The sequence below is a fragment of the Myotis myotis genome, unplaced genomic scaffold, assembly GCF_014108235.1.
Source record: "Myotis myotis isolate mMyoMyo1 unplaced genomic scaffold, mMyoMyo1.p scaffold_m19_p_4, whole genome shotgun sequence".
NCBI classification, from domain to species: domain Eukaryota; kingdom Metazoa; phylum Chordata; class Mammalia; order Chiroptera; family Vespertilionidae; genus Myotis; species Myotis myotis.
Genome location: NW_023416346.1, coordinates 110,011,203 through 110,037,989, shown reverse-complemented (window position 1 = coordinate 110,037,989; position 26,787 = coordinate 110,011,203). Strand labels below are relative to the sequence as shown.

The 26,787-nt window shown below is 36.9% G+C and overlaps 1 protein-coding gene across 1 annotated transcript in view; it reads right to left on the bottom strand.

The window, feature by feature from the left end:
* DMD (dystrophin) overlaps positions 1–26,787 on the bottom strand; it is a 1,824,373-nt gene that overhangs the window by 1,297,374 nt on the left and 500,212 nt on the right. The window contains exon 40 of the mRNA XM_036304100.1: positions 15,523–15,717. Coding sequence (XP_036159993.1) covers positions 15,523–15,717 — 195 coding nt within the window. The remainder of the gene's footprint in view (positions 1–15,522; positions 15,718–26,787) is intronic.

Here is a 26,787-nt window from a genome sequence, read left to right as displayed (position 1 = left end):
CCAAAATTTGACCACACCACTACTTTGATCCAAACTACTGTCTTTAGCTTGCATAATTCAGAATATGAGTTTAATAATAATGGTTCATTCATAGGGTAGCTGTGCTTACCATATGAGTTACCAAAAGTAACAAATTTAGAACATGTCCTGGCAAATGATAAATAAGTGGTGGCTATTAGTAGTGTCCAAATTCCAATTATATTCAAAACACAAATATTCAAGGATTTTCTCCTCTATAAAATTATTCTGTTTCTGCTTTCTACATTGCTTCTTCCTCTTCATGAATTCAGTTACACTCATGCCTTATGCAATATATTTCAGCTATATTATGTCTTTTCTAACTTTATTACTTTCTAAATTGTTTGTATAACTATGAAATATGTTTTCAATTAATATTACAAATTACCAGAGAGTTCAGGAATCACGTCTTACATTTATTTTCACTTGTTAAGCACAGCATTCAGGCCTTAATAAATATTTGTTGATCTGAAGTAAAAAATGGAGTTGAAGCTCTGAATCTTAACTTGCTTATGAAAATTCAATGTGAATTGAATCACTGAACCTTATTGGTACACTGTTCTTGATTCATTGAGATCTCCATTCGGGTCCCCACAGATGTTATGAGCTGTTCAGATTACCCCTTGTTTATTTTATTTTAATGGCCATTTAGCTGTTAGAGTAAAGAGTGGAATAATAGTCCATTTACAATCCCATGCTAAGTTTCTCCGTAATTTCCTCTCAGTACCTCAGATACCTAACAACAGACAGAGTCCTTCATTCAGAGTTATGTCTGTCCAAGTTTCCCAAATGCCACAGAACAACAACAAGAACAAAAATGGCAATGCAAACTTGCACTTCACTGCTCCAAGTGTTCCTCAAAAACAATTCTGGCCCATCAGCACCAACTAAACTGAAAAATGTTTCACAAGTCATTTTGTGATAGCTAAGTTTTGTGTTCACTTGTGCACATTGCCTAAATCATTTTATAGGAAATCTTGATAGAAAAACTGGCTCTTGCACATAGTAAGAGGAAATTGTGTCAAAGCAAATGCTTTTCTCTTCATTAAAAATTAGACATGTGACATTCTATGTTTCCAAAGTTTTTAGAACCAGAACATATTTTTAAGTCTTGTGCAACTACACAGAAGAGCCATAGGCAGGTTTTATGGGGAAAATACAGGGAAAAGTAAGATGCTGATTACCACTAAGGAATGGAATTAACAAATGTAAACAAGATGATTTTCTTTCTTCTTTTCATTTTATACTTCACTAGAGGCCCGATGCATAAAAATTCATGCACTGGAGGGGGGTCCCTCAGCCTGGCCTGCCCCTTCTCACAGTCTGGGAGCCCTCAGGGGCAGGAGGTGACCTGGTAATCAGGGGAAGGAGACGCTCCCGTCACACCTCTGCTGCTGCCACTGCCGGCAGCACAAGTCTCAGCCAGCCCTGGTTACCTGAGCCTCAGGTGGCCCTGGGTGGATGGGTAGCCGCCATCCAAGGCTTGCCTGTGCCTTGGGCCGGCCCTGGGCGGCTAGGGGGCTAAGGGGACTTGGGAACTCTGGAGGCAGGTGCCCAGAGCAGCTGGGCCCGCCTGGGGGTGGGCCCGGCCTTGCTGCGTACCTGCCGCCCTGGTGGGGCTGAGGGGACTGGGTGGCACCATCTTTGAGGGCGGGGCAGTCAATTGGCATATTCTCTCCTTATTGACTGTGGACACCTCCATCTTTGCGATGGTGTGAGTGTCAATTGGCATATTCCCTCTTTATTAGATAGGATTTTCCTGTTTAAATGTGGAATCATGAGCCCTGTATTATATTTATAAAGACTGACAATCCAGTATGAGTGATCAAACAAGTTCATAAATAACTACTATACAAGATAGGATGTAATTTAATCTGTAGAAATTAATACAAATGACAGTGCACTATTTTGGAAAAATAAGACATATTTGGGAATATTTTGCTCATTTTATAAATGATTAATACAGTTGATGTTGGGAGATCATGCTTTCTGTCATTGTGTTTTATATGAGAGATAAAAAAGCAAAACAATTGCTTCATACAATTGTTCTGAACCTAAGTGCATACATTTAAGAAAAACAAAACAAAAACTATTATATAGAAGTAGGACCCTAACACTCTATTTCATTTCCTTACCTTTTGGGAAGTCCCATGGATTTCCTTAATGATGAGAAAATCCTTTAAGCTTTTGCCTAAGGTTTGGTGAATTAATTTTGGGAAATGGTAGTAGCTGGGGTCCATTAATTATATGTGATTTAAAATACAAAATTCTTGATTTTTTCCTTGAATGTTTAATGATATGCATTAGGATTCAGAAATAAGTGGATGGTTAAAAATCATTATATTAGATAGAACTGTATGTAATTATCACGATTTGAACATTTTGACCTACATAATGTTAATTCATTAGATTCAACTGAATATTATAGTATTAACATGTTCCTTATTGCCAATTTAGGCAAGAAAATGAATACAGACTGGCCTTTCTAAACATCAAAAGAAATATACACAAAAAATAAATAACAAAAAAAAATTAAACCAGAAGGAAAAAAGAAAAAAAAAAACACTACTGATTAAACCATTATTCACATAGAGCAGTGGTTCTCAACCTTGGCTGCACATTAGAATCACCTGGGAATCTTTTTAAAATCCTGATTTCTGGGCCCCATCCTCCGGAAATTCTGTTTCTTTGTTACTAATGTTGTGGCCCGGAGGATGAGACCCAGAAATCAGGATTTTAAAAAGATGCCTAGGTGATTCTAATGTGCAGCCAAGGTTGAGAACCACTACTTTTAAGTGTTTTAAGACACAGTTCTGAACTCAGAGCACAGAATTTTAAATACAGTGGGGCCTTGACTTACGAGTTTAATTCGTTCTGAGACGGAGCTCGTTAAGGAGGTCATTAAGGAGCTCATTAACTCAAATTTCTCTGTCAACTCAATGCAAAAAATCGGCTGAGAGACAGCTGGTATCTCAAAAAACTCGTTAGTCGGGACACTCGTAAGTCAAGGCCCCACTGTATTGAAATAGAATTGAAAGAAAGAGTAATTCAACATATCTCATTAAAAAACAAAATCCAAACAAAAGTAACAAACACATAAACTAGAAAACAGCATCCTATTCTTGGTAAAAGCCATCGAAACTTGAAACAATTTAGAGTTTGTATTTCTTTACCTCAAAAATACATTAAAAGGTGAGTTATTTATTTTGCACCTAAAATCAATAGAAGAATGGAAAACTTTATGCTTAAGTAATATGTAACTTTGGAAATATAGTAAAGAATTATGGTTGAAAGTATAGAAGATTCTCTAACAGATGTTTATGTGGAAAGCAAATGTTATTTTAGCCTATGTACATTTCATTATTATTTTTTTTTTACTTTAAAGTTTTCTTTTTACCTTCAAGCTCTTTGCTAAATCTAGAAATAACTTTATGTATATATATGCTGTCATTAACATTTTATTTAAAGTTTTTTACATATCCATATGCAATTTTATAAGGTTTACTACATTCTTTTTATTTTGAAAATGTAATTTTAATAGATAAATCTTCATCTTACATAGGAGCACAATAAAATATATCACATTCTGAAGAAAGTCCAAAAATTATGAGATTAAGAGTGGGCCAGTACATGAAATTTGTGCACATTAAAAGAGAATTAATTAGAGGAAATATTTTAATACTGCTATTTGCCCTTTCTCTATTTCCCCTGCCCGGCTGGCCCCACCCCCATCAAGCCCGCCAGGCAGGGGATGCAGCCTCAAGCCTTCCAGCCCCAGCACCAGGGTGGGGGGGCGCAGCCTCAGGTCCCCTGGCCCTGGCCCGCACCATGCAGCCCTACCCAGACCCACCTCTGGAGACCCCAGACCCGCTGCACCATGGGACCCATCAATGCAACTCCTGGTGACTGGTCCTTTGGTCATTATAGATGAAAATGAAGCCATGCATTTAAGCAAGCACATTCATTTTCAATGCCTGATTTGTCTACGTTCTCTAAATTGCAAAATAAATAAGATCTTCAGCCAGATAGCATCATAATGCCAAGGTCTTTATATAATGACACATACCATTCTCTCCACTCAGTATGCTCCATTTGAATGGATTAAATGTATGTGACTCATATGAAAGGCACTGCTGCTTGCTCTTAATAGAGGACGCATTAGCTTATTACCTAACGCCATAAAGCTGTTTAAATGGCATATACTGACTTGAAGAACAGAAGGAAAAATAACAAAAAAACAAAACCAAGAAACAACATTCAGTGCTGTGGACAGTAGAGTCCTCTCCCTTTCCTCTTGTTTGTTTTTTCCTGCTTTTCCCATGAATCTATTTGCATTCTGCCTCAAAATCAACACAGAAGACAAAATTAGATGCTGTAATCTGCATTTTATAGTGCCATTTGAGTACAAAGAGGTGTTTTTCAATATTTATTTTTTTTTTTTTTTTAATCTATGCAGCTCAGACTTGCTCCCAGTGTTCCAGGAGCCAGGCCAACATGGCTGTGGGGACACACCTTTGCTAGGTGCTGCCAGGCTTCAGGGCTGGGGCAGGGAACACGTCAGGTGTTGCTGGAAACTAATCAACTCTCCTCTCTACATAGCAGGAGTCTTTTCATTATAAAATGCAAAGCGGGAGCCGTTTCCCATTACCCCCATCCCCAGCCTTCCTCGCCTGGGGTGTAGGAAGGGGCTGGGAGGATATTTCCTCTCAGCTCTTTGATTTCTCTTATTTAACTGAGCCCAGTGACAGCTGCTTCTCTGAGTGCAAGGCCAGCCAGCTCAGGGCTTAGCTGCACCTGGAAGGCAAGCGGCAGAGCTGACCAGGGGCTTTGACCAAGCCCGAGCATGTGGGTCACAGCAACCTCGGCAGGCGGGCTGCTCCCGAAGACTCTAGGCCCCTCCCAGCTCCACACCCCAGCTCGCTGCCCTCACCCTTTCACCCACAGGCACTACCTGTGTGGTGTGCCCCAAGGCTTGGTGTGCAGAAGCCAGGGTTGCAGGTTCAAGACGACCGGCCTCCTCCTGGCACTTTGAGCCATAAGCGCCAGCAGAGACCTTTCCACTAGGTCTTAATCTTTGGTCACTGCTGAGGTTTGCTGGACTCTTTAGGCCAGGGACAGCCAGGACCTTTGCCTCTGACCAATGCTGTGCCTGTAGCCTGCCTGGGGTACCCCCAGCCCTGGGGAAAGTGTGAGGGCATGGCTGGCCTGGGTGAGGGGCTGTGGGGGATTGGCTAGCTGCCCCACCCTCAATTGGGGTGGGGGAGGCTGATCAGGGGTGGGGCCTGGGGAGAGGCTGGGAAGGGCAGCCATCTTGTGGAGCTACAGCTTAAGAGCAATTTGCATATTACCTCTTTATTATAGGAGATTATATATATATTTGGGACTGTACACATTGATGACTTAAAAATAACACTAAGAATTATAAGAATTAGATATGGAAAGGGGTGGGAAAGAACAGTTTTGTGGGGAAAGGAAATCCATTAATGCAGAAAAATTAGAGTGCCAAATTAAAGAATAAAAGGAGCTCCTATAGCAAATACTAGAGAGATGAAAATAAGAATATGTAATTGTCCAGCTGGCATGTCTAGGTGGTTGAGCATTGACCTGTGAACCAGGAGTTCATGGTTCGATTCCCAGTCAGGGCACATGCCCAGGTTGCGGGCTGGACCCCTAGTAAGGGGCAAGCAGGAGGCAGTCAATCAATGATTATCTCATTCTTGATGTTTGTATCTCTCTCTCCCACTCCCTTCCTCTCTGAAATCAATAAAAATATATTTTTTAAAAGAATAAGTAATTGAGGTTTACCACATCCTTTAAGGCAATTTGTTTTTAGGATTATTTGCATAAGCATTTAATTTACCATATTTTTTTAAGATTTTGAAAATTTGATGAGGTAATATGAGTTTTACAAATTTTCAAATTTATATAATCCTACATAAGTAGACTGGAACAGGTATCATCATTGATATTATTTCAAAGTTATAAAAACTGAGACTTAAAAGTTTTATGTGACTTGTCCAAGGCCACAACTATTCCGATATTCAGTGTTTAAATTGAAGTCTTTTAGGTTGAAATCCAGTGCTTTGCCAACCTCTCTAGCCTACTTCTTGTCATAACTGTACACTGAAAGCTCAATGACTGGGAAAAATATTACCAACATTTTTATTGCATGTGGATTTTCTGCCACAAACTTTTATAAGTGGCTGGTTTAAAAATCAGTATACACAATCTAGAGCACATGTCTACATGCTGGAATTTATGTGTAGATTATTAGAATTCACACATCTGAGTGATTTAACTCAATATAATGTAGAAGAGGCTAATTTTGTTTCTTTTTTCAGCTTGGCACTGACAGCAGATTAACATTGCTCTGATCTCTTTGATCACAGAGTCCATATCTAGACTTACCAGACTATCATTCAGTCATTCAACTGATGTACAGTGAGTGCTTAATAAGTGCTAGGTACTTTTCTAGGAGTTGGAGATACAGTAGTGAACAGGAAAAACAAGATGTTTTTTTTTTTTCTTCCTACCAGTCCTATGTATATTGGAGGTTGGTCACCATAGGGGACAGGTCAGAAGGCTTAGGTGACTCATTTACAAACTACTGCCAATGGTGAAATTGTATCTTTTGCTATTGCTGACTCAGTATCACCATTTTAATAAAAACAACACTACAGTTATATGGATATGTATACACTTAAATGCATGTGTATGTACTTTAGACAACCCTGCACTATTGTTTTTACATTTTGGGCTTTAAGGAGTTTTAGCTAACAAAAATGCCTTGAGACCTGTAGTAACTTGGTTAACCGTGAAGCCCACAACTTCCATTTCTAAGGAAAAAGAATTATAGAAACCCATTAGTAGCTGTTGTGACAGCAGCCATTGGGGAGTATATCTATCTTAAAGTTGAAAAAGAGAAATTGGAGTACCAAAGACTCAAACTCTGGGTCATTTTCACCCTCTGGAATTTGTCTTTATCTGACAGATGGAGACAGCACCCTATATAAATCTAATTCTTATCCTCTTTATGTCTCATCCAGCTACCAGGCAGTACATTAATGACAGATTGAATTGGGAAGAGTGTTCAATCAAAAGGCATTAAAGCACTTATTAATTAGGTTTTTCTGAGCTTCTAAAGAAATTTTTAAAGTTAGATTTAGTGGCTCTATGGTAAGTTGACCTTTATATTTTTTTTCTTCGCTGTTTGTGGCCCACAGGTGAAAAACACTTCCAAAACAAAACTATTTATTTTGGCCAAAACATTCTCCATGGGATTATGCATCATCTTTGAATAACAAATCAGTAATTATATATCACAGCTCAAAAATCTATATCATAATTGAATTGTTCATGAAGAGAGGAAAATACTCCTCATTTCTACCAGTCTCATGAATTATAAGTTTTAATGTGTAAGTTTCTAATTTCCAGAATTTAAAGAATGGGGATTACCAAAATAGTCTTGCTAGGAGAATGGACGGAGTAGGAATAAGCTTTTTAAAGGACATTTTAGCAGAGATGGGAATAAAATGCAGCCGGACAACTGCTGGGCCTGATAAAATAATGGCAGAGAGAAAAGAATGAATAATTTACTATAAAATAGATAAATGTATAAAAGATAAAGGAAAATTGTACCAAAACACATATAAATATGAGCTGGGCACAACTATAATGTAGTAAATATCTATAATCTCTTCACTGTAAAACACATGAAAAATGAAGTACTGTAGACATGATTTAAGTAGGATTTAAATTACAGTGAATAGATTAATGTCTGTAAAGTAAATCACCAATATAAATAGCCAATTGAACAAATAAATCCCAAATCATAAAAGCAGTTGAAAAAAGGAATTATATTTATAACTGAATAAATGTGTTAGTTGAAAAACCTATATTTTCCTTAAAGAAACCACTAAATGATCACATAATTCAAAATGTTATATATGGACCAAAAGATCACTTCTAATAATATGGTAATTCTATATAATAAAAACCTAATACGCAAATTGACCATCATGCTCTTGCACAAGATGGCCGCCCCCATGTGGTAAAAGATGGCCACCACAAGATGGCTGGCAGGGGAGGGCAATTGTGGGTAATCAGGCCAGCAGGGGTGGACAGCTAGAGGTGACCAGGCCAGCAGGGAAGGGAGAGCAGCTGGGGGGGGGACCAGGCCTGCAGGGGAGGGAAGGCAGTTGGGAGGACCTGGACTGTAGGGGAGGGCAACCAGGCTGGCAGGGGAGGGCAATTGGGGTCAATCGGGCCGGCAGGGGAGCAGTTAGGCATCGATCATGCTGGCAGGGGAGTGGTTAGGGGTGATCAGGCTGGCAGGCAGAAGCAGTTAGGGGCAATCAGGCAGGCAGGCAGGCGAGCAGTTGGGAGCCAGCAGTCCCAGATTGTGAGAGGGATGTCTGACTGTGGGATCAGGCCTAAATCAGCAGTCAGACATCCCCCGAGGGGTCCCAGATTGGAGAGGGTGCAGGATTGGCTGAGGGACACACACACACACATCCTGTGCACAAATTTCATGTACCAGGCCTCTAGTACATTAATAAAAGTCCTATTTTTCCATGTACTGAACTATTAGAAAATTTATGTATGATTCCTGGCCAGGTAGTTCAGTTGGTTAGAGTGTCATTATGAAATGACAAGGTTGTAGGTTTAATCCCTGCTCAGGGCACATACAGAAATCAACCAATGAATGCATAAATAAGTGAAACAACAAATCTCTCTCTCTCTCTCTCTCTCCTTTCTCCCTCCCTCCCTTTCTCTCTCTCTCAAATCAATCAATCAATCAATCAATCAATAAATAAAATTAAAAAAATAAAAGTGGGAAACACCTGGCAAGACTCATAAAGAAAATCTTGTTTTTAATCTTGATCCCCTATAATTCTACTTTCAACCAGTGTGATTTTTTAAAACCATAAATTAGATCATGGAACTCATCTCTTCAAATAACCTGCAATAGATTCTATGTCACTCAGAGTGAAAGGTAGTCTTTTCAATGATCCACCAGCCCCACCACAACTTGAACTCCTACAGCCCCTTTAGTCTCATGCCCTACCACCCTCACCAACTCATTCTGTTCCAATCACAATGGATTTCTTGCTATCCATTGATCAAGTTAAGCCCACTCTCAACATGTGGGCCTCCACATTGAATATTTACTATGCCCAGACAGCATGGCTGATTCTTTTACCTTCTTCAAAACTTTGCCCCAATGTCCTTTCTACTCTATGTAGAATCGCAATCCCAACTGTTGCCATTCCAAGTACTCCTGTCTCTTTAGTAATCTTAGACTTTCTTACCCAACTGTGCATATTCTTTTTTTTCATAACATGTTTCATCTTTAAGTATACAATAATTATTTATTATTTGCTTATATTCTCTCTCCCACTGCTATAATAAAAGCTGTACGAGGGAAGGGGCCATCATTTTTGCTTATTAATTTTTAAGCATTTACAGCAATGCCTGGTGCATAGCAAGAGCTTAATAAATATTTTTGAATAAATGAATCCCCACCCCTTAGCTTAGCAGTTTATCCTAACAATTGCTTTTAGGTCTCAAGGGTTATGCATAACAACTAAACACGTCAAAGAAGACTGAACAATTTTGCTTTACAGTCTTTTTCTAAGCTCACAACAAGCTATCCCCAGTGCTGTTGAGGTTGAACAAAGGCTGCCTTTACTTCTTGAGCCTATCTAATCTATACATTGGGCCCAAATGTCCTATCAATACATGTGAGCTTTCTTCATATGTCCACACTTCTTGTTACCGCCATATATATATATATATATATATATATATATATTTCCACCTTAACCAGAGCAGCTATATTATCAGTAGTTTAGATGAGACAACCAAAATGATGCATGTATGATTTCTTTCTTTCCTACACTTTCTTTTCTTCCACATTCCTTTTCTCTTTATTCCCTTACTGGCCTCCTTCCGGCTCTTCCTTCCTTTTATGGAATCTTCTTAAGTTGGCATGATTTAAGATGGAGTTAGAATCCAGGGCATTTTCCTATGACCTGGGCATGACAAACCCCATTATTCTACAATGTTTTGCCAAAATTCACTCCTGCTCTGCTCAATATAGCACCCAAGAAATAGCCTCATGGAAAGTGGTATAGTTTACTGGTTACCAAGCATGGATCAAGAGCTACTTTGCTTGGGTTCAAGTCCTTGCTCCACCAATACTAGTTGTATCAACTTTGTCAAATACTGCATAGAGTTGTGGGGAAGATTAAATGAGTCAATATAGTACATTGTTAAGAGTGCCTAAGTACTGTATATGTTGATTCCCTTTACTTTTTGGTAAAACCCAGTTGCCATCCTTATTTGAAGTGATGTTCTTACTTTTTTCCTAAAATTTACCTTTATCAATGTCAACAGAATTTTTGTTGGCAAGTGCTGAATATTTCTTTCAAAATTGTCTTAGGTTGGGTTCCCCTAGAAACAGATCCTAAGAATAGAATGTGCATGTAAGTGATTTGCTTGGAAATGGTCTTAGGAAGCAATGGTAAGGGAGTGGGAAGGGTTAAGAGAAGAATTCAGAAAAGTGTAATATGAGGTAGGTTTCTACTGTGTACAATGGGGTCTCGATCCTGAACCTGCAGTTCTCAATGGGGAACTTCAGGTCAGAGAGTACAACATGTCTCAGACTTACCCCAACTGGAGATGTGAATGAGTAGTTATTTATCTACTGAAAGCCATTTTTCATTGTTTGGCAATTGATGTGAGATGTGGGGAGGCAGAGCCTTAATCCTCTGAAATTTATGGGTTTGTGGAACTAGAGAGAGCCCTAAGGCAAAGAGACTCAGGAACCTGCAGTTGACAACTGCTAGTCAAAATGCAGGGAATGCTCAGTGAGGAGGGGGTTTAGTTGAGGCCCCAATAGAATCTGATGGAACTGAAACTTTCAGTATACAGAGGCATTATAATAAATCCTTTCCATTGGGCCTCTTTTTTTAAAATATATGTTATTGATTTTTTTACAGAGAGGAAGGGAGAGGGATAGCGAATTAGAAACATAGATGAGAGAGAAACATCAATCAGCTGCCTCCTGCAAGCCCCCTACTGGGGATGTGCCCGCAACCAAGGTACATGCCCTTGACCAGAATCGAACCTGGGACCCTTCAGTCCACAGGCCGACGCTCTATCTACTGAGCCAAACCGGTTAGGGCTCCATTGGGCCTCTTAATTACTCATTTCTGCTTTCATGACAAGAGTTTTGTTTGTTTGTTTGTTTTGTTAATCCTCACTTAAAGATATTTTTTTCTATTGTTTTTTGTTTGTTTGTTTTTTAGAGAGAGAATGGAAGGAAGAGGAGAGACAGAGAGAGAGAAACATGAATGTAAAAAAGACACATGGACTGGTTGCCTCCAGCACACATGCCCACTGGGGCCAGGGATTGAGTCTGCAACCCAGGTATGTGCCTTAGGCTGGAATGTAACCCAGACTCTTCAGTCCACAGGCCAATTCTCTAACCACAGAGCCAAGCTGGCTAGGGCAAGAGTTTAAATTTTTTTTTTTTAATATATTTTTATTGATTTTTCACAGAGAGGAAGGGAGAGAGATAGAGAGCTAGAAACATCGATGAGAGAGAAACATCGATCAGCTGCCTCCTGCACATCTCCCACTGGGGATGTGCCCGCAACCCTGGCACATGCCCTTGGCCGGAATCGAACCCGGGACCCCTCAGTCCGCAGGCCGACGCTCCATCCACTGAGCCAAACCGGTTTCGGCAAGAGTTTAAATTTTTAAAGCTCTGAGGGGAACAACTTTTTGAAACTTGAAAATTGTGATGCTAAAGATGTCTGTTTATGCTTTACTAGAGGCCCAGTTCGTGCACTGGGGAGGGGAAGGGTGTCCATCAGCCAATCCTGCACCCTCTCCAATCTGGGACTCCTCTGGGGATGTCTGACTGCTGATTTAGGCCTGATCCCACAGTCGGACATCCCTCTCACAATCTGGGACTGCTGGCTCCCAACTGCTCGCCTGCCTGCCTGCCTGATTGCCCCTAACTGCTTCTGCCTGCCAGCCTGATCACCCCCAACCACTCCCCTGCAAGCCTAATTGATGCCTAACTGCTCCCCTGCAGGCCCGATCACCACCAACTGCCCTACCCTGCTGGCCTGATATCCCCCAACTGCTCTCTCCTGATGGCCCAATGCCCTCAACTGCTCTCCCCTGCTGGCCTGGTCACTCCTAACTGCCCTCCCCTGCCAGCCTGGTTGCCTGCAACTGCCTTCCTCTGCTGGCCTGGTTGCCTCCAACTGCCCTCCCCTGCCAGCCTGGTCACCCCTAGCTGCCCTCCCCTGCCAGCCTGGTCATCCCTAACTGTCCTTCCCTGCCAATCTGGTCACCCTTAACTGCCCTCCCCTGCAGACCTGGTCACCCTCCCCCAACTTCCCTCCCCTGCCTGCCTAGTCACTCCTAACTGCCCTCCCCTGTCAATCTGGTTGCCCTTAACTACCCATCTTGCCAGCCTGGTTGCCCCTAACTGCCCTCCCCTGTAGGCCTGGTCACCCCACAACTGCCTTCTCCTGCTGGCCATCTTGTGGTGGCCATCTTGTGACCACATGGGGGCAGCCATCTTGCATGAGGGTATGGTGGTCAATTTGTATATTACCTCTTTATTATATAGGATTATTTGTATTTTTAATTTTTTATTTGGATAAGAACACAACATGAGATCTGCCTTCGTAAAAAAATGTTAAGTGTACAATACATTACTGTTACTACAGACACAATATTGTAAGAAGTTCTCTAGAACTAATTCATCTTGCATAACTAAAACTTTATACCATTGAACAGCAACTCCCATTTCACTCCTTGCCCAAGCCCCTTGGAAACCACCATCCTACTCTCTTTTATTATGTTCATACTTTCATACTAAATACTTTAAAACAAGATTAGATTATTTAGCATAGTAATTATATTTTGTCAACTTGTATTGACAATCCACTTTTTCTTAAAAATAAATTGCAAGTTATTTCTAATATTGATTGAAACTTCCAAAAAATTAATCCTTTCAAAATTATGGTACTACCATTTATGTAATGAATATTATGAACTTTTTACAGTCACAATGAATTGATTCACAATACTAATATTGACTTTGACATAAGAAGAAATATTACTTAGGTATATGTTCCTCATTCATTGCTAGCTATGCCTTAGCTATTTAGTGTATTATCTATTAAATGCAGATTTCCATATGTAAATAGGTATTTATCTACTTAGTACTTGTCAAAATGATTAGGTAGCTTCCAAATTCAATACATTTGTGAAAATCACATGTGCTGTGTCAGTTATATTTTGTTCAGAAAGTAATTATTTTAACTTATCACATCTCATTTGTGTTGCATTGCACTTGCAAAAAATATGTATGTTAAACCACAGCAATACCTACTACAGTTCTATAATTTGATTCATGCAAATCTGTCAGGAATAAAATCAATCACAATTGAATTTCAAACCTTCCCAACCAGCAACTGTACAATTTATTCATTCCTTTTCTATTTTTACTACTGGATAATGACAAAGATGAATGCCTTTAAGAGGAAATGCATATTCATTGAAAAGACAGATCAAAACTATCCCCTTTCAAAAAGCCCATAAAGGTAGGAAGCCCATTTGTCTCCTGTAGGAGATTTGTTGGGAGTGAGATGGAATTATGCCCAAAACTACATCTAATGAGGATTCAATAATCCAGTTAAATTAAACCCACAATGCCTTTTTATAAACCACAGCAATCAATACCATCACATATATATTTCCTTATATATTATTGTCAGTCACAATATTATTAAATATATCTGGAAGAACAAATGATTAGCTATGAGTATAGCCAGGAGCCCATCATTCTGAGTGTGCTGGGTTAAGATGTACAAAAACAAAGATACTCAATTGGCAACTTAATAAGTTTGGGGTCACTGCTCTCCTGACCCATATGTCCATGAACATGGAAAGGAATGAATATTAGCTCATTAGCAGTGATTTACATGTTGAATGACAATGATGAACTTAAAAACTGCACTGTCATGAGAAATTAGTTATTGTGAATAATAAAGAAGTCCTGGCATGTCTCTTTTATCAATTGATCGGGTTTCTTTTCCTCACTGTACTCATCAGTCATTTGACTTTTACTTCAAAGAGAATAAGAAATAGCAGTATACTGAAATGGATGGAATGGTTCCAGAGAGCCATGCATCTCTTATTTTACTTTAGTGTGTAATTTAGAGCTTAGTTGATGTAATGTAAGATATAAAACTCAAGTCACTTAAGATATTGCAACCCTGATTTCCAAAATAAACAAATAGCTTTATCTATCTGTATACTTATGCAAATAAATGTGTGATATGGAATGAGCTTTCAAAATATCATTTAGAGTATAAAATACTTTGGCTAATATGTGCTGCTGAGAGCAAACTTATCTTCTGTTTATAATTTTATGCTATTTGCACTGGAAAATACCAAGCGCTGGTTATACTATAATATTTCATTTTGAGTGTGAAATGTATGATCACAAAAATTATCTTGAGATACACATTACTGTGGACATTTCCTTGATGCTATATTCATTTATCTTCATACACTTCCCTCTAAAACTCAAAGCCTATTTCCTTATCATGTTTTGTCTTTGGAATTCAGAACTTGTAGTTGGTGGTTTGAAAAAAAAACACAGGATTTGGTTGGTAGACTTTGCCTGGTAATTTTCAAGAAAATATTTTATTGCTTTCAATTCAATTAGATGCTATATAGTGTAGTATTGATACTGACACTAATCTGAAATTGAATATGTATATTTAAGTGAAAAATATAAAACTGAAACAACTTACAGTAGATGTAATCTAAAACCTCATCTTATTTTCTTTTTTGTAAGAGAGGACAGGAAAGTAATGTATCAGTTAGGAATAAGCTGTTCTTCTATCAAAGCTGTTTTTTGTGGGGTTTTTTTTGTTTGTTTTTTATATTTTATTGATTTTTCACAGAGAGGAACAGAGAGGGATAGTTAGAAACATCGATGAGAGAGAAACATCAATCAGCTGCCTCCTTCATACCCCCTACTGGGTATGTGCCCACAACCAAGGTACATGCCCTTGGCCGGAATCGAACCCGGGACCCTTCAGTCCACAGGCCGACGCTCTATCCACTGAGCCAAACCGGCCAGGGCTGTGGGGGGGTTTTAAAGCTTGTTTATTGTTGAGTCCTTTCTGCATTGAATGAATGTGTGTTAAGCCATTATTTTTCTATAGTCCTGTGTTTTAGGAGGTCTCTCAACATTAAATATTATAAAATACCTCTTTGGATTTATGTTTCACTTTCCTCCCCAAATTTCTAAAGCTAAGCATTCTATAAAGTATTTTAAGAATCCCATGTGTAAGTCAAAGTGCCGTTACTTTATACACTTACTAGTAAGTCAATAATTTTTGGTACTGCCAATGATCAATGTGATCATCTTGTAAAATCTAAATGAAAGTGCTTTGCTTTTACCTTCAGAGACTCCTCTTGTTTAAAGAGATCTTCAAAATCTTTAGCACAGAGGTCAGGAGCATTAAGAAGTTGTTCCACTTCTGATAGCGCTTGTGAGACATGAGTGATCTCAGTCAGATAAGTAGAAGGCACATAAGAAATTTCCAAAGGCATGTCTTCAGTCATCACCGTCACCGATTCTTCACGAACTGTGTGCTGGTATAGATATACAAAAGAACAATTCTTTTAGGTTCCTAATAGTGAAAAGACATCTATTGAGCTTATACAGGTTCCAGTTTATAGCTGAAAGTGGATAAAAATGCATGTCTAGTAAAAATGTTATTATTTCTTCTAAAAAGTGATAGAACCTTTTATAATAAGAGTTACATACACATTAGCACCATGAATACGAGAATGAAATACCAAGAGCCATAATGTAGTTACCCTGAGAAAAGGATGATTTTCACAACTGATTTTTTTAAATGTAACTTTAAGGTTCCTTGTAAACTCAGTATGGGGTAGGATGTGGACATCTGTGGTATTCACATCAAAGGAACCTATTCTATACTTTTCCCCCTCATCTTGATTGAGGCACAAGGAGAGCAAAGTATTTTTGGCTGGTATGTACTTTATACTGAGCACCCCTCTCCTCCAAATTGCAGACATCAGGTCCTTTCTTTAATGCTAGTTTCTTAGTAAGTTAGCTGCTAATTAAGGTACTAGATTATTATGACTGAGGGTAGAAATCACATTTTAAATATATTTTTATTTATTTTAGAGCAGAAAAGAGAGTGAGAGATAGAAACATCGATAAGAGAGAATCATTGATTGGCTGCCTCCTGCTCGGCCCCTACTGGGGACCAAACCCGCAACCAAGGCATGTTCCCTGACCAGGAATCAAACTGTGACCTTCTGGTTCATAGGTTGATGCTCAACCACTGAGCCACACCAGACAGGCTAGAATTCACATTTTAATAAGAACTCCAGAAAGCCCTAAAATCTAAGGCAGCATTAGCCTCTCCACCTGCATCTTACTTCCCTACATGGCATTCGAGTGCTAGATGTGTTAGGCATTTGGAGCTCAGAGCTTTTTTGGACCTAACCAGTAGTACCTATTCCTTATAAGAGCAAGAAATAGATACTATTTGACATGCAAATTAAAAAAGATAGATGACCTCTGCTCTCTTCTGTCTACAGTATATATAAGCAGCAAAATTCTTGGAATTGAAATTAGTTTCCCAGTAACTTTGTTTTGAATTAATCAACTGTCACCTGCCTGTTGATGGGGTCAGCTGAGGGATTCAGTAGCAGATGGTAGGCTTGCTAACACAGCCATTTATTACTACACAGCCTTTATGACAAGACCATCCTCACTTTTGCAGTAATGTAATTAAGTGGAGTTTAGGATCCCAGACTGAAACCACACAAAGATGAGTGAAATTATATGCTGGTCCGTTTATGTTTTCTTTTTAATTTCTCAGGTCTAGGATTTTGTTACTCAATTCGTATATAATGCAAAAATAATTCTAACATAGATGCCTCTACTTATGGCACTGTAAATTCATAAAATTACATAAATTAGCTTAAATTGCATAATGACACCATTTGAAAAGTTTGGTTTAATGTGCATATAACCAAATACCTGATATATTCCTTCATGATCAATGGAATGATAATCTACATGCACTTCTAATTTTCCATTTAAAATAATAGTAGAATTTGGAGCTAGAGTTTGATGAGGACAATTCATAGATTTAACCATAGATATTTTAAATCCAAATTCTCAATTTCTCCATTTCAAACCAATCATTTCACCAATTTAAAAGAAAAAATAAGTCAGGAGGCTATTTGAATTTCTAATTTTCAGTGACAGGTTAGGCTAAACAATAACCCCTAACCAGTAGAGTTAACAACACAGGTCAAGCAAATTTACTGTGACTTTCACAAATTCCCTTAGACTGGTTACTATAGCTCTTAAAAAAGATTTCAAGTTCATAAATTTCTCTTTTTTCTCTTTTTTATCAGGTTAGGTCAGTTTTGTTTTATTTTTTAATCTTTATTATTGAAAGTATTATATATGTCCTCCTTTTCCTCCCATTGACACATTCTAGCTAGCACCTGTCCCCTGCCCCAGGCCTTCACCACACTACTGTTTTTGTCCATGGGTTATGCATATATTCATACAAGTTCTTTGGCTGACCTCTTCCACCCCCTCTCCCCTGCCTTCCCTATGAGGTTACACACTCTTTATTACATGCATCAGCTGTTTCAATTCCATAGAGAAAGACAGCTCTACATTATCTGAAACAAGAATATTTTCTTTTTTAAAAAAAATATATATATATTATTGATTTTTTACAGAGAGGAAGGGAGAGGGATAGAAAGATAGAAACACTGATGAGAGAGAAACATCGATCAGCTGCCTCCTGCACACCCCCTACTGGGGATGTGCCTGCAACCAAGGTACATGCCCTTGACCGGAATCGAACTTGGGACCCTTCAGTCTGCAGGCCAGCACTCTATCCACTGAGCCAAACCGGTTAGAGCAAGAATATTTTCTATATAATTTTTATATAATTGTGAAATTACCTTTCTTCTTAATTGTATCCATTTTATATCTGTAAGTTTCTATAGAATAGTGGTCTTTTGTTGTTGTTATTAGGGACAGAATTGAGTAAAAGACTAGAACCTTTTGTACATATGTATGTATGTTTGTATGTACACTGTATGTATTTTTGTTTAACCAAAAGACCTGTTTTACAATGAGACATATCTTTAAAATATTTAGAAAACATATGAGTCTCATTTTAAAAATCAGTGTAAGTTCCAAAAGGTTTTGATATCTGTTATCATTTTCTCTTAAAAGGAAAATGATTCTAAGTTGTTTATATCTCCTTTCTATTTCTCTTTTGACATGTAGTTCCCTAGATCTTCATTATCTATATTTTAGATGCTCTTGGCTGTCTTAAATTCATATTGGTGCCTTATAACTATAGTAATTATGAATTATAAATAGCAAGGAACTTAATTAAAAAGTTAAATACAATAAAGAAAGGGGGCACTAAAATAAATTCACATTTGACAACTGCCTTGGATTTAGTTTTACTGAAATATAATTTAAAACCCAAATTTCCAATTCTTCAGTGTTTGTGGATAATTTTTGTTTTTCATAGAGAAATTTTACATACAAAATTAGATTTATTTAAGTAATAATTCTCACCATACAGTTCTGAAGATTGGAGTTCTATGTCTCAGAAATAAGATCTGACATCAGCTTCAGGCCTGAACCAGAGCTCTGAGAATCAGAGCATACTGTACTCTGGCTTCTCATTTATTGAGTTTTCATGACCACATGGGTCTGTCATAGATTGTTTTATTATATATAGATTCACATATTTATTTTCTTCATAATAAATATTCACTAGCACATCAACAGACAACACATTTCTGTCTACATTTTAATGGAAATCTTTTTTAGGAGAATGTTATGGCATCTATTTAAATCCAGAACTTTTAAATAATTGAGATTTTGTATCTGGTTCTAGAAACCAATTTTGCCCCCCCCCCCCTTTAAAGATGAAGTCCTTATGAGCCTGATTGTAATCACCTTCAAAGAATTATTAGCCATCATACTACAGCCAGGGCATGCTCTATGACTATGCATATTGTGATTATTTTAAAGACTATCATAGATAAGTCTTAGAGCAATTGGTAACAATCCACATAAATACGTGGATTAATTCTGCCATATCATATTAATTCCATGCTCAGACATGGCATGATGAGATACTCCAACCCATCTAGAAATATTAAAAATGGTATAGTTGATAAAAGCAATCAAATAAATGGAAAGGTATATTCTATCACTTTAGAAAAGATTTCAATGATAAAACAATTGCAATATTTGCTACCTTAACACAATTGCAATATTTGTTACTGATAAATAAGTAATCTTCTTTCTATTTTTCTTGTGCAAAATAAATTAAATTAGAATGCCTATAATTCCTAAATGCCTTCTGGTTACAATTAGCTGTGGGCACTGACTCAGCTGTATTTTGTAAGTTAAATTCTAAAAGGTTAATATCACACATTTAAAACATTTAATGAAGACTGATCTATTGGAGGACTTAGCTCCTCCTGTCATCTTGGCACATAGTACCCATGGATAAGAAAAGTTAAGTGGTACATACCACAGGAATAATCCAGTGAACTTTTATGAAAAAACAGAAATACTTGAAAATAATTCTTTGACATCATTGGGAAAATGTCAACTCATTTTCTAGAAAACTCAGTTTTATAACTTTTGAATATTCTCATTTATTATAAAGTTCTAATCAATTTTTATATATAGATGTGTACATAAATAGATTTTTAGGGAGAGATGTAAAATAATTTTCATATACAGGAAACTTCTAAAATTTAATCAAGAGTCAGACATTTGGAGATATAGTTTACTATCTACTCCTTAAAACATATCCTTCCTTTTGATTGTCATGCAAGTCCATAATGAATAAACTATATCCACTGAGTGATTTTCAGTTTGGTTTAATAAAAAATTCAGACAGTTACTTAAAAATCAGTGTAATTAGAAGTATCATGTTCATATTCTCTTCTTTATGCAAAATCCATGCACTCATATTCAGATTTTGCCTTTTCATTTGAATTTCATTAACTCTGGCTTGAATAATTATATCCTTCTGAATTCTGATCTGTACAAATCCTGTCTACCCTTTTGAAAATCAACTTGCTTTTGTTAATGTTCTTTACCACCTCATATCATTATAGATATTCATGCATCATTAGTAAGGAAGTGCTGTAGCTGTACTAATTCATTATATTTCTCTCTGTTCATATTCCTTACTAATGATATATACCCAAAGGAATACACTATCCTCATTTTCTGGGAATGAAAATCAAGAGATGTGGAAGAAAGCCCCGAAGTACCTATTTTTATTAAGAAATGAAAAGCTCAATTGATGTTTAAAAAGGATCATTAGGGGGCAAAACTGTGATTTATAACAACTAAAGTTGAGGTAGAGACAGCTTTGAGATTTTGAGCTCTGTGAGTAGACCTAGATATCACTCAATGCTTTTTAAAAATAACTGGCTTCTCTGAAACTTTAGTGATCACATTCTTTTTATTACTTAAAATTTGTATCTTGAAGGGCGACATAAGTTCACAAGATGAAGGCATTCCTGTTTTGAAACAAATGGTGCATCATACGTAAGCTTTTAAAACACATTGTTTTCCTCCATGATTTAAGAGAATTCTCTCTGCTCAATATATGTCAAATGGGTTGTGATTACTGGTACATTTATGAGTTATGAGGTCAAAGTAACTAAAGAAGGAAAATGTGCTATATGCCATATTATTATAATATATTCATTTAAATTACCTTTATAGCTAATATAAATATGGTGTATGAGAGATGTATCAATGTCTTCAAAGACTAACAAAAACAGACTAGAATCTGGAGAAAAGTAATATAGTGATAGAGCCTTTTTTTATTCTGTTAATGTTAATCAAGAAAAAGATGTGCCATTGGCGGGGGGAGGAAGGGTGGGAGAGGTGGAGGTGGGTATAGGGGGGATAAATGGTGATGGAAGGAGACTTGATTTTGGATGGTGAACACATAGTAGAATTTACAGATGATGTGTTGTGGAATTGTCCACCTAAAACCTGTATAATTTTGTTACCTAGTGTCACCCCAATAAATTCAATAAAAGGTGGAAAATAAAAAAGATGTTCATAGCAGCACAATTCACCATAGCTAAGATTTGGAAACAGCCTAAGTGCCCATCAGCAGATGAGTGGATTAAAAACCTGTGGTACATCTACACAATGGAATACTATGCTGCAGTAAAAAAGAAGGAATTCTTACCATTTGCAACAGCATGGATGGAACTGGAGAGCATTATGCTAAGCGAAATAAGCCAGTCAGAGAAAGATAAATACCACATGATCTCACTCATTTATGGAATATAATGACAACATAAACTGATGAACAAAAACAGATCCAGAGACAGAGAAGCATCAATCAGACCGTCAAACCTCAGAGGGAAGGTAAGGGAGGGTGGGGGTAAGGGGGAGAGATCAACCAAAGAACTTATATTCTATGATAAAGGCCTAACCAATGGACACAAACAACAGGGGGGGGGTGAGGTCACGAGTGGGGGGGGATGGGGGATAATGTGGGGATAAGGACACATATGTAATAACTTAATCAATAAAAAATTTAAAAAAAACAGATCCAGAGACAGAGAAGCATCAATCAGACCATCAAACCTCAGATGGAAGGTAGTGGAGGGTGGGGATAAGGGGGAAAGATCAACCAAAGGACTTGAATGCATGCATATAAGCCTAACCAATGGACACAGACACCGGTGGGGTGAGGGCATGAGTAGGGGGGTGGGGGCAATGGGGGGGGGATAAGGACACATATGTAATACCTTAATAAAGAAATTAAAAATAAATAAATAAAAAGATGCGGCAAACCTTCAAAATAAAAAGATTATGCAGTCTGTTTGATGTTTCTATGTCTCTGGTTCTATCTTTGTTCATCAGTTTATGTTGTTCATTATATTTCACAAATGAGTGAGATCATGTGATATTTACCTTTCTCTGACTGGCTTATTTCACTTTATTTATTGATGATTTAAAGTGAGCCATGGTATAAAATTCTGTTGACTTATCTGATTATCTTTCTTCAAGAGAACATTCTTAAATATCATAGATTATTTAAAATAATAATACAGTATCATGTAAATCCTAAATAGGATGACAGGCTTTATGTGGGTTCTAATAGCTCATAAGTGACATGGGACTGTGAAAGAATTAAGTTTTCTTACACAGGTAGATCTAGTCACAAAAGTCTTCAGAGAAAGACAATTATGTTTCCTTCTAGGGATCATTACAGTAAGGAGCTATATTTATTTTATTTCTCCTTGATCATTTCTAGAAATTATAAGCCTAAAAAGGCAAGTAAAATAAACGCATTTGTAACACACACAAAAATACCGTGTTACCAAAGAGGGGGAAAAAACCTAACTAATAAAACATATAAAAAACAAGAGATGGGGATTTGTCTCTTCTGTTCACTGTTTTGCATATACATAAATGACATGGTAATACTTGAGTTCTGACAGTACTAGCCCTTATGTGCTTTTAATTAAGTCACTGGTCAGAAAGACCTTGAATAATCAGCCTATTGAGTCAAAATGGATTGGCTATGATTTTACATAGAGAAAGAAGCAGTAAGACTGTTTGCTCTTAGGTAGCCCCTCTTACTGCATCATCTATAAAATTACCCATGGTAAGCTATAAAATGAAAAAGGGGAGGATAAACCCACGAATGGCATTAATTGGTCAACAAACTGTATTAGCTTATAATTGACCTTTTGCTTAAAAAGAATAAAACATGAAATACATTAAATAATCAGAGTAAAATATTTCAGAAAAGTGCCCCTTATAGTCATTTGACTTATTTTCTACAATTAGAATGAATTTTTGGAGAAGGGCAGACTGTCAGTGAGAGAGATTTGCAGGTGGACCTGCATTTGCCAGTATCCTGCTCCTAAGAGGGAAGGTACATGCAGTGTCACATATAAAGGGTCTGGCTGTACCTGTGCATTGATCTGCCTCATGTTCATTCTTCCTTCCCATATCACGGAGTTTACCTAATTCCTCAGGGCCAAGCTAAATTACCATCTAATTAAACTGATAAAATAAATCTCAATAATGTGTTAGTGGCTTATAGTGGTTTAAAGTGCCATCATTCACAGGATAACATCTGCATTTTAATAAGGGTTTTCAATGAACTAACAAATTAGTAACATGGCAGAATTCTATTCACTAAGTATAGCTGTTGAAGAAGTGAAAGAAAAGGGATTTGGATTCCACCAAGTTAAGCACCAACACATAAGAAATTGCCTTGTAAGAAATCGCCTGTCGAGTAACATGATCTATATATAGAAAAGGCTAATATGCAAAGTGTCCCTGCGAGAGTTCGCCTGGGAGACTGTGAATTCTATTGCTCGCTATGATGTGCCTTGACCACCAGGGAGTGGTGCGGAATGAAGGGAGGCCCTGGACAGTACCTGGAAGGCCCTGATCAACCCTGATTGCCAACCAGGCCTAGGGACCCTACCCGTGCATGAATTTCATGTACTGGCCCTCTAATAATTTAATAAATGAGGTTATACACTCTAGGTACCTTACAATGTAAAATAAATGCAGCAAAGACTCATGAATAATACCTGGCATATAGTAGGTTATTAAAAATATTTGTTGAAAAAGTGAGTGAAGAAACTATCAGCTTAAAAATAATTTAAAATAGGTATTTGGCTAGAATTATTGGGGTCTACAGTAGCACTATAATTTCCACTATGGAATTCCCAGAATTCAAACGGAAATATTTTCTTCATTTCATAATGTAATCATCATTGGTATAGATTTAAAAAGCATTTCTGATTTAACTATGTTGCATTTCTCCAATTTAATGCACACTAGCTAAATGCTATTACACATACATACCTTGGCCCTTCAGTTGCCTCTCAGATATTAATACAACACATTGTATATGAACAAAAAATAAGCTATTATTTGGGGTATATTCATACGGGTAATTTTGGGAGATATTAACTTTAGCCCCTTCATGGAGGCCCACAAATGCCTATTAGCAAATTGAAATGTCTGAGAAGACTTGCAGTCAAGAAATCTTTTGAATCCTTGCTAATACGTATTTTTTATAATAAGATATTCCAATATATAAGTTTGGGAATACATAGAAATTTTTAACATATTTACATGTGTAAATGGACACATATGCATACATATGTATATTTAATTTAATGTGAAAATAAAATCAACACATGAAAAATATCTCAGAAAAATACTCAAGCCAAAGAAGATATTTAATTTGATGAACAAGAATAGATCCAGAGACAAATGGCAGGGGGGGGGGTTAGAGAACAACCAAAGGACTTGTATGCATGCAAATTAGCAGAACCAATGGACACAGACACTGGGGCGGTGGGGGCTTGCTCGGGGTGGCTGGGGGGGATCAATTGGGGAAAAAGGAGACATGGCAGAATTTTTTTTTTTTTTTGCAATTTTGAAATGACCACTTTAGTACTTCCAATGCACTCTAAATCATTGTGTTTTGTTTTGTTTTAAGTTGAGAAGATTTGCTATTTCTTTGGCCTGGTACATGAGGCTGTATTTATTTAAGTGCTCTTAATTTGAAGAGGCACCCTAATTCCAAATAACATGATATTGAAAATTACCCCAAATTCTATTATCCTTTTAAATATTCACAAGTATTTTACATGCCTGTAATATAAAGAAGCTACAAAACAGAAATTTTGGAACTATTAATAGATGGATCTTCAACTATTAAAATTAACATCTTTATGAACTTAGTAGTCATTTTCAAAGGCAAAGTGTATATTTTACAAAGTAAACCTATTTGTGCAAATATTTGTAACAATAACACACATAAGTTTATATGTGTATATAGTTATATGTATATGCACATGCACATAGCATAGATAGATAGATAGATAGATAGATAGATAGATAGATAAAAATCAGCTGGTAGCAGTGTTTTAAGAATTATGGAGGTTAGTATTCTATGTGCCATTATGTGTTAAACACTTACATTTAGTAGATACGAGATTAATGATTTTAACATAATTTTATTTGTGAATAAACTGTTAAAATAATGAAACTATGTTAAATAAAAATAAGATCAAATAAATAGTAATAACCACAAATAATCTGATGATAGGAGACTGGCAGGTAAGGACCCAGAAAGACAATCCCAAGAAAAGGAAACCATATTGGCAAAATTGTGGAAGAGGAAGCCTTTGTGACAGTACATTAAAGAGGCTGTTTTGCACTAGGGAGGCCAATGTATGAAAGGGTCTCTAGATTCTTCAAAATAGTTTTCCACATAAAAAGTAGTCAAGTGTGTTTATGAGGCAAGAAAATAGGGTGTGGGTGATACAATTCATATGTTTCATGCATGTTTGTGATTACCTAGATATTAATCAGTGCTAAATTTGAACTTCATACAGACCACAAAAAGAGTTATAACTATTGATTAAGTATATGTTAAATAATTCATTTACTTACATTTTGCCACCCAGATATTCTGTTAAGAATTTATTAGCTAGTATGGAAAACTATTTGCATATATTGCCCAGAAACTTTCCCATGAATTTCTATCCAGCTAAATAGCTAATAATGTCTCTAAGTTATTAAGTTAAACACCTTAAATTTGTATAGGTATGAAGTCTTGGCCTTCACTTTATCCATGCACCTTCTATCCATGGATTAGCCAACACTACATAAAGTTGTCCTCTGTTTTCCATCTGTTCAAGCCATCATATTTTTAAGTGCTCATGATTGTAGCATATGGTCTTAAAATTGATAAAAAATTATTGAATTGGCACTTTTATTTAGTTCTCTATGAGATAGCTATCTATTACTTATTGAGTATTACACTTAGAAGAATAAATAAATAAATAAATAAATAAATAAATAAATAAATAAAATGGCTAAATTTGTGAAATCTATAATAATAAAAGCATAATATGCTAATTAGACCGGACAGCTGAACGACCTTCCAGACAAAGCTGAGGCTGCGAGGGCCGAGACCCTTGCATAATTTCGTGCATCAGGCCTATAGTTTTTAAATAAATTGAAGTGTCTGTGAATACATGCATTTGTATTATTGAAATTATTCAAATGAAATTTCAACTACATTTTAAGGTTTCAAAAGCCATTGCTTCCTAAAGGAGAACAGAAGAAATATCAGATAACTTAGCAGATTTGAAAACACTGTAACCCTTTTTTCTTTCATGAAAATCAAAGTCAGGAAAGCTATACACTTGGATTAATTTTATGCATCTGTTCTAAGAATATGTTCCATACAATGAGAGTCTTAAGTAATCATTGAAGAATCAAAACGATTCACAGATGGTGCGAGTGATTTAATTATTTTAACCAGTTGTTTCATACACGCTCAGAAGGATATTTCCAAGCCCACTGCAGAAGCTGTCTAAGCTCCCTTCCAGCTGGTGTTCCATATTTTGAAAGCGAATTTAGATTGGAGAAAATTACACTTTTTATTGTTGTGTTGCAAATGGAGGTCAAATTGCTGTGTATAAATTCTTGTACATTTTTTCCTCCTCATTGTGTGAGTTGTATTTATCAAATATCACGTCTTTTGTGTGATTGCTATGGATTCACCAATGTTATTTTACATTTTGTGTTGTCTGGCT